General features: G+C 36.5%; 1 protein-coding gene across 5 annotated transcripts in view; it reads right to left on the reverse strand.

Moving 5' to 3' along the window:
- vti1a (vesicle transport through interaction with t-SNAREs 1A) overlaps nt 1-14,959 on the reverse strand; it is a 125,542-nt gene that overhangs the window by 95,789 nt on the left and 14,794 nt on the right. For 2 of the 5 annotated variants that reach the window (XM_059532537.1, XM_059532539.1), the window contains exons 4-6: nt 11,196-11,273; nt 6,279-6,299; nt 852-936 (exon numbers count right to left, since the gene is read on the reverse strand). In XM_059532537.1, the coding sequence (XP_059388520.1) occupies nt 852-936; nt 6,279-6,299; nt 11,196-11,273 (184 nt within the window). The remainder of the gene's footprint in view (nt 1-851; nt 937-6,278; nt 6,300-11,195; nt 11,274-14,959) is intronic. The other 3 variants (XM_059532541.1, XM_059532538.1, XM_059532540.1) reach the window with 2 other exon arrangements.

Consider the following 14,959-nt stretch of genomic DNA (forward strand, 5'->3'; position numbering starts at 1 on the left):
TATATATATATATATTTATATATATTAAAAATATGTATGCAGGGCAGGAATGAAAAAAGCATAGGCTTGAGAGGATCCAAAATAAATGAAACTAAATTTTTCAGCAGAGGATGCAGATTGCATTTATGAATTTGTGAGTTGTTCTTGCGAGACATCAAACGCCAGTGGTCTGTGCAACCCTTTCTTGATTTGAATTATTAACTGTGTCGACGTCGCACACAAGCCACCCAGCCATTATAGTGTAAATTAACAAACTTTTCAAAACTAAGGCAGGAGCCAAAGAAAGCCAGTAGCTTCTTGAAGAACGAGCTTTGATACGTCTCTGAGGAATACACTCTGCTTCAACAACACGGTGACTGTCAGGCTAAAAAAAAAAAGACTGCTGATTCAATCTATTTCAGATCTAAATTAGTTCATTTTCTTGTATTTAAAGATAAAGACTAACCTTCAGACAGGGGTGAATCAGGTGACGTCTAAGGTGCTTTATTTAGAAACCGGTTTATTAAAAGATCTCGTCTTTATTTAGCTTTAAAAATTGCAGGACAGTGGAGGTAGGGTGTTGTTGTTTGTTCTAGTCGACACGCCATCATTCGGAACCCATATTAAAACTCTTTCTCCCTCTCTCACCACACACACACAGGTAGGTGAATGGAAATAAGGTGGTGTGTTTTGTGTGCGCCTAACAGTACTGCGCTGCTGCTCTACACCTCTCTCCCTCTTGCTTCTCTTTGATGTGCTCCTGAAAATGTCACCAGTCATCAAGGCGTTTTTTTTTTCCACTCTCTCTCTTTTTACCGTGCATACGAGCGAGACAATTTGCTGTCGCACACCCCCCTACCCAGAATGCCTACCGGTTTCCACCGCTATCTGGTAGCCAGCTTCCAGCCTCCGAGATGACCTTTCCAGCCTCTCTGTGTTGTCCAACAGATGTGCTCTCTGAAAACAAACCACAGATGGAAAGAAAACAATGAGAGTGATTGAGAAGACTGGGACATTATTTACAGAAGACATTTCCAACACAATAATAGACATACTAAGACAAAAGGGTACAGACCACTTCGTTTTAATTTAACTTGTATATTGATTTGAGAATGTCTAATTATGAGTTGCGTTTTCATAAATTGGACTGATCTTCGTGCAAATTCCAAAGCAAAAAAGAACGGAGCTCCAATCTAACACCTTTCCTTCTTTTTAATTGAGGCTTCCTTTTTGCAGTGGCTTTGTTCTGAAGGTGTTGCCAGATCTCATTACCTCACATTTAAAACCAGGGCAAAGATTAGTATGGGAGGGATGGCTAATTGAGCTGTAATATATTTTCAAATGCTGCTACAGATTACCCAATATCTGTTAGTCTGAGTTCAGGATGATCATAAACCTTGTTACACTATGTTTTTTATTTGATGTGTACACTTTTACAAATAAAGGTTCTTTATTGGCATCTGTGGTTTCATGTTTCATCTGTGGTTGGAACCTGTATTTTTAAAAGTGTATGCTGACACTCTAGTGTAAAACATTTGCTGGTTTGTCCGCTGTGCATTTTGGATGTTTTGGGTCACTGTAAATAATGCAAACCAACTAGGTGTGTAAACTTTTTCAAGGAAAGGTTGGTACGTCTTGTGCTGAGTTACAGATGTATAAAATCAGTAGTCATAAATGTAAGATTAAAATAAACATCATGGTGAAGGACCAGATGCATTAATATTGCACACTATGGGCAGCATTTATACGTCTTTCAAATGATGACATGTAATTTCAGTAAAATAATAATCTTGGCCAACCAACAGTGTGTGAAATATTACAATAAAAAAAAAGATTAATTGTCTTAATATTAATTTCTTTATACTATCACAATTGAAAAATTGTGAATAGGAATGAATAGGAAGTTGAAAAGAAAATCTTACTGACCCCAAACCTTTGAATGGTAGTGTGTACATAGTATAAATAACAGAATTTATGCAAAATATCTAAATAACTCATACATACTTAAATATATCCGTGTTAGAAATAAAATAAAGTGGGGTCCAAAAATTCATTAGTAAAAAAAAAAAAATGATGTTGGATTTTTCTTAATTTAGGCTTTTCATTGCTAATGATAGTACACAAGCATAGATTTAAGTAAAAATGTTCAAATGAAAATTAAAATGAATTTCAGCTGTCTTTAGTTTGTCCCCATCTTCTCCCTTTAAAATATGATGGTCATGTGATCCAGCATGATTCAAGAATGATCCAAATCTTGGGCATCAGAACATCAATATTTAATAGAAAGAATTTCACATCATAGCTTCTAAAATTCGGCACAATCCTAAAACTTTATTAAAACTATGTAGTCTTAAACTTTTAAACCTCACTGCAGATACTAAAAAAAACTTCCTAAGATTCCTGCACTATTTTCTGGTAAGTCATATCATTTATGAGTGTGAACACTGAATGAGACCACTGAATTTCTATTTGTAAACACATAACGTTTACCTTTATTCCTATTTACATGCACTGAAAGAATACAGGCATGGGGGAAAAGCGAGAGAAACAAGTTTCCAGTTCTAGTGAAGCTGTCAAAATATGTAGCGGCTAATCACTCCAAGGAAATGAAATTAAAAAAAAAAGACAACATTCCACTTTTCAAAGTTTGACAATCACAGAGAAGGGAAATCTGTCTGAACTTTTTTTTTCTTCTCCTCCTCTCGGTTGACAGATGTCATTTAAAATAGCTGAAATATGTTTTAATAGTTTAAGGGAGGGAGTGATCGTGGGAGATAGAGGAAGGGAGAGATGGAAAGAGAGAGAGAGGGATAGAGAAAGAGGAGAGAACGGGGGTGGGAGTGCGTATGGGGAAAAGGGAGCCATCTCTTCCTAATGAGCCCCTCTGGATCAGCTGAGATGGAGGGGACGTATTGACATGCACCGCTTAAACTAATACACCTAGACCAGGGATGTGCCTGTGTGCCTGGAAGCACAAGGCAGCCGGGGATACTGACAGAGTAGCTCGCTCCCCCGTCTTCAAAGCGCTCAAGTGATTAGTATGTTATCATTACCATTCGAAACGTGATTTTCCTATTCCCTCTCGGCAAAGGTGACACGTCTCGGGGAGACGGCCAGCAGACTCGTGCGCCAGAAAGCCACTTCAAAGCTTTTTCTCGAATTTCTCTCCCTCGCTCGTTCTCACTCCCTCAGTCGGTCTATTTTTCTGAGGGAGGGAGGCTGTTGATGTCTATTGTGCGTGTGTGTGGGGTGCGGGGGAATGGGGTTGACACACACCGAAGGTGGCCGCGTAGGTGCAGTGACGACAACAGCGTGGAGAAATGCCAACTTCCTGGAAACGTGGAAGAATGGTCTATCAAAACGAATTACCTCACTCCAGCGGATTCATTTTTTCGATAAAGGTCCCACACATCCGTAAGGGAATGATTATGAGTAACAAACACGTTAGACATAACATATTAGTTCAGGTCATACCAAAATGACCTGAATAAAAGAAATTTCTTGATTTATTCACTATTGGAGCAGGAGGACTGTAAAAATTGTGGAGTTCAACAGAAGCTTTTTTTTAAAAGAGGAAATGATGAATATTGGTGCGCTCACGACCGCCTCTACGTGCACCCCTTCTCATTTGTGCCAATGCATGTATGCCTCTTTATCTGACACCTACTTTTTCTACAAAGACGTTCTTAGATACTATAAACGAGAATTTTATTTTTTTGTTTTTTTTCTTTCTTTGCATTTTTTCTCTTTTGTGAAGAGCCGCACTTCAGTTGTAAGTTATTAACGTGGAGCCCAGGAACAATGCGAATGTGACTCAAAAGAATCGTCTTCCCTTCTCTCTCCCCTTTTTTCAATATCAAACACGAGCGCTTACAATCGCAATTTTATAAAGTTTTGATGATTCCTTATTATTTCAAATGGTGGGGGGGGGGGGTGTTAGAGTCAAAGTGAATAATGATGACAGCTATGATTCAGACTGACTATGTGATCTTCTCCACCGTTTGTTTGGGACTTGTAAGAAAAGGAATTACAAGTGTCAAACAGCTGTGAATAAGGGTGCTAAATATTTAAACATGTTTTACAGCTGAGGAAAAGTACAGTTTTAAAAAGCAGGCTAAGTGTGTATAAGCTGCATAGGCTTTGATTCAAATTCAGTAAAATGGGAAGGGGGGAAAAAACGTGTGATTTAAAAACTCTACATTCTGGGGTAAAAACAAGGGCGGCTGAACCCACTAAAGATGTCTTTTGACCCAATGCTAAAAAAAAATGCTATACTCCCATTTTGTTTGGCCATGTGGGAAAAACAATAACAAAAAAAGGAGAAACACAAGTAAAGGTAGCAAAGAACGCAGAACTGTGAGGGGCTGTAAATTATAAATAAAGGAGGTGGTATGGCTCTACAAATGGGATTATTCAGCAATAGGAAGTGAAGAAATCTAAACAATATACTGATGTTCGCACACACACAAACACAAGAGTCTACAAAGATCCTCCAAACCAGAGGCACTACTGAATTTCTTCTCTTATTTGAGCTAAGATGATCTTCTAGCATGCTCTGAATTGTTTACTTGAATGTTTCTGGTGTAGCTTTGAGATGGAGAAGAGTAAAGAATATTATCAGCCACTTAAGATCGATATATTTGAATTTGTGTTGTTATTTTTTACAGTACATAACAGGATGACACATACTTACAGTAGTAATGAATTAGTAAAATGATGCAAGTGTCGTTTTACTTTCATAAGATGACAGAAGCAAAGATAAGGTTTTTCTTTTTTCCATCCACAAATATTTAATGCGCCTTTACAATTTCTTCAAGATAGAAAGAATCAGAAATTTGCATTGTAAATACTGTTATCTTTAGAGATAAGCAATCACTTACTAAACATCTTTACAAAAGCATGATGCAGTGCTATCGAGTCTTCCACTGAGAGAAGGCTTCCTTTATGAATGAAGATCTTCAGATATTGTAGTCTGTGTGTGTGTGTCTGCATGTGTCTATGAATAGGGGAATCCCAAGTCCAAACAACAAAACACACACACACACACACACACACACTCACGACCCTAGATAGGAGATGAAGATACCGGCGGGCGAATGCACACACAAGCACACACAAATCGAGACGACTGCCTTTTTTGCCATAATCCACATGCATGCTCACTTCCAAGTCGGATGAATGCTACAAATACAAAATGACATTACAAATCATCCCCTTATCTTGGACTAAAAGGCAGGCTATTGTATTTCTCATTCACTGAGTGGGGGGAACGTCTTGAGCTGCTTCCTAACATTGCACAAAGAAAACTCTGCAGTTGGATGTAAATCAATATAATCAATGTAAACAAACATTTAAAAATACTTTATTTAATATGGTGCAAATAAGTAAGGAGTTTATACCTGCTGTATACTACTTAAGAAAATAATTACTTATTTTCAAAATAAATAGACTATAAAACATAATACAAAGGTGATAATTGCGCATATAGGTGAAATTAGAACATAACATCTTTCTACATTCTAAAATTTGAGGATTGTTTCTGAAGAAAAAAAACACGTATGTTTATAATAAAAGACTGCATTTATTTAATCAGAAATACAGCAAAAACACCACTTTGTGAAATATTATTGGAATTTAAGAAAAATACCCTCTTTTAATATATTTTAAGATTTAGATTAATTTATTCCCATGATGGCAAAGTTGAATTTTAAGTAGACATCAGTTTTCAGTGTCACATGATTCTTCAATTATGCAGGATATAATATCAGCCATATAAGATGCATCTTTGTGTTCAAAAACAGCTGGATGGTTGAAAGAACTTCTTGACATAAAAAAAAAAACCTGTTATATAGTTACAATTTTACCATGCTGAATACTAACAGCTAAAACAGCATGCGCAAAAAAAAAAAAATAATAATAATAATAAAATTAAAAAAAATAGTTAACATCACTAATTGACTAAAGCTGGACAAATAGTGGACCGTCATGACCAATCACTAAAAGAAAAGAAAAGCTTATCCAGATCTCCCCCTCCCTTGTTATTATAACATCATGTCTCTTGCGTTTTCATATTGGGTGAATGTTTTGACAAGCTGATTAAATCTTTTAAGGTTTGGTGTGAAACAGCTTTGATTCAGTTCCTCATAGAGCAGTATGTAGAAATGAGCCTCATTTTGAGCTCAATCAAAAGAGACTTTAAAATCAGATTAGGCCTTTTTTATTCTGACGAAGGGGGAAAATGAATGGAGGATCCGCAGGAAAAAGAGTAGACATAAACGGGAAGGAAGAGCAGCACTTACCTCTTCACGTAACTTTATCAACTGCCACATGAAGGCACAAAATAGAGGGAGGGAGAAAGAGAGTGAGAGAGATAGATAAAAAGCGGAGACATGGCAGGAAGCAGATCAGTCATGCGGCTGGGTACAGAATTAACCTTGACGATTTATCTGTTTGCATGTTTAGCATTTAGAAATCACAGACAAACACATTAAAAGAAGCTAAACACGAGACTCATGCCGACTTTTTTGAACAAACAAAGATCAAGTTCTCGTGCTGTCACATTAAACAAAGAGACTGGGAATGGATTTCTCAACTCACGACGTCTAAACTATCATCATCAAGGAAGAGGGGGAGAGAAACAGTCACATCACAGCACTTGATATGGCATAAGGGGGGAAAAACACTGGCGGTACAGTAGGATAATACAGATTTTGTACAGTAAGGATTGAAGCTTTGAGGATTTAGGCTCTTTAACAACAACTCCACAGGACTCCTACTTCTGGGCTAAGAAACAGAAAGTGACACCAAGAAATGCTCCTTCTTATTATTACAGGGCATGCCCGTCATTTCTGACTCGCTATCAATGTAAAATTAGTGTTTTATGCATTAGGCCCATGAGGGACGAACATGTATACATAAACATAAAGCCAAGTGGTTGCATCTTATTATGGAAACAACCTACCATGGAACAGAAAAAAAGAAAAGAAAAGAAATCGCATGCATAGGTTTATTTATTTTTTATGAAAGGGAATAGCATATTAAAACTAGTAAAACAGAGAATGCATGGCGTGGTGAATTCAGCGGCTCTTGAATGGTCTCTGAAAGAGGCTAGCATAATTTCAATTTAATCAAGTACATTAAGCATTTAAAGAAGCTCTTCATTATAGCCTCTTTATGTAACAGGCGTTCTTGGCAAAAGGTGAGTTGTTTATCGGCAGCACGCAACATATTCAGAAGAGAAGGGGAAGGAAAAGTTTATTAATTTGTCAGCCGTTGCAGGTGATTTTTTTAATCTCCATTTCTTGCCAGAGATTAAAGGTTAGCAGATCTAAGGGGAAGCTCTGGGCCATTATTAAAGGCCTCTCATCTCTTTTTGTGTGCGCTGGTCATTTTGAATTTGGCTATTTTTAAATCATTCGCTATCATATCAGAAAAGAGACAGAACTCGGATTGTGAATTATAAACTTAATACCTCACTAAAAAGGCAGAATCTATGGTGGTGGTGTTAAACTGCGGTGGTGGCCGCTGTCGGTGCAGGAGATGGTGTATTTCAAATCTTTTTCTCCCATCTGTCGTGGGTTCACAACAAAGATATGGTTGAAGCACGTCACTAAATCACTAAATAAATAAGGACGAAACAAAATGTAAGAAAAAAAATCAATCAAAATAAAACATGAAAATAAATATGAAACACAAAAAAGTAATAATAAAATAATTAAATAATTGGGGTTGTGTCCCAAAAGAATACAAGTTATATATATATATATATATATATATATATATATATATATATATATATATATATATATATATTCTAACAACACAATGAGCATGCTATGGAAAAACAAGTAATAATAATAATAACAATCAAACATACAATTCTAAAAAATTAATTATATTAAAATAGTTAAAATGTTGAAGTTAACCTTCAATATTAAGTTGAAGTTAAAAATGATTTCTACACTGAGAACCAGGAAATAAGTCAGGCCGCATTTCAGCTCCTTGCTGTGTATGTGTTTTTTGTTTTTTTTTGTAGTATTATTAATGCGTTGCCTGCATTATTCAAAAGGTCAAAGTTTGTGAATACGCTATAGAAGTAGCTATTTAGGTTTGCTGTGAGCCCACCCGAGCTAAACACAACCCTGCAGACCGTCTCAATGAACACCAAACAAACCTTGTTCTATCATATTTGTGCTGCTTGGACGATTGTGAGCCCTCGCCGAGGATTTACCAGGAGAATCTGGAAGACTTTAAGCTTGCTGTTGTTCTTTTCTGCTGTGTTTTTCCTCTTTAAAGCAAACCAGACAACCAGTCTTTTGTTGCTTTACCTGAACTTGCAAGCATTTCTCGGGAAACGTCGAAAAACAAAATCGCGAAATTGTTTAATTATGTTATGATGAGTTCATTCCTTCGTTTTTTGCCTTTTTTCATGTGGTTGTTATTCGAAACTGCACTGCTGCAATTTTTCTGTTATGATAATCAGCGGATTTTCAAACAAAGATTTTTTTTTCCCAGTACGGAACTCGATACAAGCGGTAATCTGCTTCCTTTGTAGCCTGTAAAATCTGGTCCACGCCGGCTCAAACCTGCCCAATCTCTCGTGGCCATGCCTTCTGCTGTGTCTGAAATCGAAACTATTCCACAGAGTATTCGTGTGCGAAAAAAATAAATAAAAATGTGTGTGCGCTCACACAAGAATGTGTGTGGTAAAAATGTGTGCGTTTCGGGCGGAAAGGGTAGGGGGAGGGATGTACAACGGTAGACCACCACATTATTAAAAAAAAAAGAGCGATAGCGCAAATTCGGTCTCTGTCCGCATACAGATAACGAATAAATGCCGAACTCTATTAAACCGTCCTTTGGCTATTATCATCGGGCCGACGCGCTATTTTCAGAACTTATGACGGCTCCCTATTTACTTAGCTATAAATCCTCGCCATGTAACGAACAGATTTGTGACTGGTAATGATCTGCTCAGCCAGGGCTATATGAAATGATCCTGACCTCTTTTAGATCGTCAGGAATTAAATTGACCGGCTCACCCCAGTCACCCCCCCACCGCCCCTACATCTCTTCCCCTATGCTCTATCGCTCCTGTCTCGCGCGATAAAAAACCCTGAAGTTCCGACCACTCCACTCACAGCAAGTCTTGTGTTAGTGTCCCCTAGTTTAATTCATTATTTTTATTTAAATGGAAATTAAGTTAATTCACAACCTGAGGTCTGATCGATGAAAACTGGTATGAAAACTGGTCCTTCTTTTTCCCAGTTAAGAAAATATTTATGCACATTTAAAATGCACGTGTAAAACCAATACAGAACAAACATGTCTATGAGATCATTCTTTTCCTATTTCATGGAAAATGGGATAAAATGTGTATTTTTTAAATATCACTCTACTATAAAATCTAGTATAATATAGATATTTAGTACACATTTAAAATAATTTTTATAATTTAATAAAATGTAAAATGTATTTATTTGTGTCTGTTTACAAACAAATAAATATGTAATTAATAATACACACACACACACACACACATACACATATATATATATATATATATATATATATATATATATATATATATATATATAATGCATTTAGCAGACGCATTTATCCAAAGTGACATAGATTTATATATATATATATATATATATATATATATATATATATATATATATATATATATATATATATATATATATATATATATATATATATATATATATATATATATTTCATAAACACATTTTGTACGTGGCTCACCCTCATACCCTCTTTTGCTTAGTGTCTGTGTGAAATGAGGATTTTGATATAGTAGGTCACAAAGAATGGGGAGCTTGACTGCATCTAAAGCAATAAATATAACAACATCCCAAAGCACTTCTTCCATTTACCAGATCAATGGCTACAATCTAACAAAGCATATCTCTTGTTATTGTCTCTAATGTCTTGTTATTAGGCAAATTATCTTTAAGTGTTTAGAGAATGGTTTATATGAAAAAGAATAAGAAACTTCAGGAACTGAAATATAATCCTTTTAAACTATTGTCCTATTGTTCAAACGCCACTAAAGTGAATAAAGTATGAAAGCCTGCATCTTAAAAATCCATATCAAATGAGCTATTGTGCCATCCACGACGATTCATAATTATTTCTGATAAAAGAAGCTGTCATTGAATGCAGTTTGAATAACAACTCAAGTAATGTGATTTGTCATAAACTGATTTTATAAAAGGAAGAAAGAAGTCAATGGAAAAAACAAAAGCAAGTTATAAAATTGTATAATTTTTTTTGCAAGAATTTGATAAAACGATCAATGTCTAGCTGTGGGTTTGACAGCTTGAGAGATGCTTCTACTCTCAACTTCGTATGAAGTGTCACACTCATTTTTTTGTGTCCTACTAATTTGGTGAGAATATGCATATCAATTACCCATCACGGCTAACGCTACATATGTTTGTAAGATGTGCGGTGCAAAGGTCATCTGTGAAATTCTAATAAGTAGGTGGGGAGGGGGGCAAAAAAAAAAAATAACTTTAGCAGTTACGAATGATCTCACGGCTCTTTCAGAAGGTGCCTGTGGATGCACAGAGATTTGGAGAGTATGTTGACATGCGGCATATTCGATAAAAATAGTAGATAATTAAATGCAGTAATTATTCAAAGGAACTTATTGTGGGGTCTGCCTTTTAAAAACAACTGTGTAGGTGATAAATTGTAAAATACACACTTGTATATGAGTGTGAATATGATATATTCATACATAGCATATATAATATTATATTACATTATATTATAATTTATATATGTACACATACAAATACTATATATGAAATACTAACAATCATTTACAATTTGTTTGTTTTTTTACATAGTTTTTCCCCCACCCTCAGTTTAAGGAACTTTGAAAGCTGCAGGGTTTTTGTTTTTGTTGTTATTTTGGATTTGGGGGGTCATTTTTAGAAGAATAAGGACTGAGGCGCATGGTGAACAGCTGGGAGAAAGCGGGAATTTACCCCAATCTGGTGCTGCCCAGACACTGTTTAGTGCCTAAAGCCCATTCAGCAATGGGCAGCTTTGCATTAAACAGTGTTGCTTCTGCATGACTGGGTGCCAATGCCTGCCCCTCTCTGCCCCTCGTAGCCCTGACCCATCCTCACCCCGAGCAGCCACCCAGACTGGGAAAGCACAGCCCCTGATTAACACCCTACCTGACTCTCTGAGGAGCTCGCATCATCCCCCAGGAGCTCGTTCCGCACCTCATCACTGTAGGCAATACGTGACCTTTTCTGCAATAGGAAGAGGTTGAGAGAGAGGAAAAAGAGAGAAAGTGAAGAGATCGAAGGAAAAAGAAAAGGGGCAAGGGGAGAAAGAGAGAAAAAACAAGCATTAGTTCACTTGACTTGAAAAATCACACATTTCTAAAGCACGAGAGCCCCCTGTTGGATCAGCAAATGAAACAAAGATACTTACACCAGGTGATATACTTAAGCGAGAAAGCAAGCGTGTGTGTCGTGGAAAGAGAGGAAGTGTGTGAGCCTGTGTGTGTGTGTGTGTGTGTGTGTAATCTAGTGTGGCTTGAGTGAACCGGAGCCCTCGGATACAATAGCAAAAGCCCCCCTTTCACTTAAATAAATAAAAAGTGTAGAATGGCGGACCGTAGTACAAGACAGAGGCATGGAGCACATTAGGAAAGTATCAGTTGTCAGAGGGAAATGTGTTCTGGGGGCTGTCACTGCTGTCAGTCCTGTTCTCTGGCAGACCCTGTGATAATACCAAGCCAGGGAGCTAGACAGAGAATAATTCATCACCCAGGTCGACGCGATTGGCGTGCCATCAGATTTCTGCTCGTTCCCCCGTCTCTCCTCCGCTACGCAGCAGAGAAAAAGAATGCCGTGTCCAAAAAAGAAAACACACACACACACACCCAATACTTCAGAGCGTGCCACCTCCGATTCAGCGAACGCAGGAGCCGAGTATGGCATGTTTACAAACACACCCGACCTCTTCAAATAACCTCAAAACTAAACACACACTGGTGGTGCGGAGGAGAGAAAAAAACACACTGAGATAGCGTTTACCAAGAGCCCTTTGCTTCCCTCTGTTCGCTCTTCCTGCGGGCTGGCAGTCTTCGGGAGGAAGGGAGCAGGGAAAGGTGCAAGAGAGCCACGGGAAAACTAAACCGCAAAATAACCGCTATCCAAGAACTGTATTTTGTGATGCAATGCTGTGTCACAATTTCTCGCAGAGGATGCGGTCAAATCCTGGAGGATAGGACGTGAAAATATGTTCCAAATAAAAAGTGGAGCTTGTTCGGCGAGTTTTATCAGAGTCAACAATTTATGATTCATTCTGAAAATGTGTACTAATTTGCACCGTGCAAAATGATTGTTGAAGAAGTTTATAGCTTTAAAATCTCTATTCAAAAGTTATAAAATAACACATTTATATTTAAATATGCATACATGCATAAAATAAAAAAATATATATATAAATATATGGTGAACTGAATGAAGAAAAATATCTCAATTCTAACAACTTCCTTTTTAAATCCTTGCATCTATGTGAAATAATACTAAAAAATGTTTCTTTTTTTTTTCTTTTTTTTGAGACATAATTTTCTCAAACCCTTTGCTCATTTATTTTTGGGAAGTAAAAATTCTACATTTCTTTTTATTTAGATCACAAACAAAAAGTAGTTACTATAAAGCGCAAATACAGGAATTAAGATTTCTATAAAGGAGGCTGACAGATCATTCGGTTTTAAAATATATACACGTCATATTATCTTGTGTCATTTCTGATTTAACCGATCAGCAATCGTTTACATTTGTCTGCACATTATTTCACAAACGAGCACCACAAACAAAGCGCATCTTCTGACGAGGAAACAAAACACACCCACATGTTCCATCATAAAGAACGGCAGAGGAACATTGGGGAATGTCGGCATGTTCATAATTGAAAACGGAAGCCTTGGAGATGCCTTCATTTGATTGCACACAGTATCGTCTTCAAACCCTATTTTTGTTTCATTATTCTTCTTCTAAATAGCTGTTTGTTGTAGCTGAGAGCATCAACCACTTTCACGATGTAACCTTTGAGTGCATCTCACACAAAAAGAATGGCAAATGCAGCCTTAAGTCTTCGAAGGGGAAAACTAGTCATAGAAACCAAGCGAGACGCCTCTCCCAGCCCGTTTACACCATTTTGCAACTCCCCCTGCAGTAAAACAAGCCTCACACTGATTATTCTCCCTTCATCTGCTGCTATAGCACAGCAGCTGGGCAATATTGACTTCTTAACCCTAGGAAATACTTTGATTGGTACTTTGCATTGGATCGGAGCCGAGTTATAGGTTATTAGAAATCATTTTATTTTCCTACTTATTTATCTTCTACGGTATATGCCATGCATTGATATAGTAGAGCTATTTATTTAGATCACTGGGGTGTTGCATATTTAATCACGACCCGAAATGACCTAAAATTGATTGGAATGATATGAAAGTTAAAAAATAATAAGCTCTCGCTTTTTAAAAAATAATTTAAAAAAAAAAAGAAATAATCAATGGATTTTAAAGTTCCTACATATTGCATAGTTTAGCTAGAGCACTCAAATATAAAACCTGCACTAAAACATAAAAACATAGAGAGAAGGCTTTGTAATCGTAAGAATGGAGATACCTTACTGCTACAGAAAAAAAAAAAAGCGAAATCTTTTTTTAATCTGTTTGAAAGGTCTTTCTCTTGTCACTTGTTTTAATCTTGGGTGAGAATTTGCTTCTATTCCCGGAAGCATAAGGAAAAGTACAAAGATCCGTCTTAACTTTATGCAAAGTGGTCTGACTGCCTTTTAAAACAGACATGTCTCATCAAACCAGAGACGAGGGTTTTTGTGTCCTGTCAAAAATGTGTTTTATAAGTCTGTTGACATGATGCACGATGAAAAAAAAACTGTTCATCCAAACCATAATTGCATATGTATCCTGCATGCTAAATATTTATATGAGCTCGAAAAAAATTATCATATATTGTCTGAAATGAGAAAAACATCTTATTTACACCATCCAAAAAACCTATGCGGTTAATTAAAAGAATTCAAGTGATTATAATAAGAAAAAACATTAACCTTTAGTTCTAAGGGCAGGAAAAAGTAAAAAAAAAGAATTTTTTTTTTTTTTTTTTTTTAAATAATTACCACAAAAATATCTTATTATAAATCAAATGCTATCTCTTATTGTTCATCATTATTGTTTTTTTTTCACACCACTGCACACTGACAGCAAACGGCAACACAAGGATGCAAATAATAATGGAACCTGAACTGCAGCAAAAGTAAACAGTTCATTAGATAGGCATTAAAAGGCATAAAAATACCCAGGGGCAGAGTTTAATGAGAGGCCCTGAAGTGACACTGCCAAAGCTTTTTCCTCCACTTTTCCACTCGAAAAAAAACCTCACCGCTGGTGGCAAACCGTGAAGAGTAATTAATGATATTTAATTTATAAAGTGTGTTTCATTAAGTATTTCTCACCAGTGGGAAAATGTCTGGCCAGTTCTGATTTCGAGTTAATGGGAATTTAGTCAAACACAATGTGGCTGCCTCAAATTGCCATTTAACCTTTTCTTTCTGCAGCTAATAATCTGCTGAAAATGTTTAAGGGGAATTGACTATTCAAGTGGGGGGAAAATAAGCAAGAAAAAATTGATGTTCACATCATACTGCTGATTGGTGGAACAAAAAATGAAATCTAGAAAGCAAATGAGAAAAAGACTATGACTAACAATGAATGGCATTAAATATAAAGAAATGTGATTGTTATTAGGGCATTGTGTGAATGAATCTTGTGTGTTTTGTGATGTTAAGCTGTGTTTTGACAAAGCATCATGTGTTTTTCTGAGTGCATCTGGTCTAGAGCAAAGTGCTGTAGCGGTTGAAGAAAGCAAAGACCTTTTCAAGCAGGCTCCAGTAT

Source organism: Carassius carassius, chromosome 40, assembly GCF_963082965.1.
Source record: "Carassius carassius chromosome 40, fCarCar2.1, whole genome shotgun sequence".
Lineage (NCBI taxonomy): Eukaryota > Metazoa > Chordata > Actinopteri > Cypriniformes > Cyprinidae > Carassius > Carassius carassius.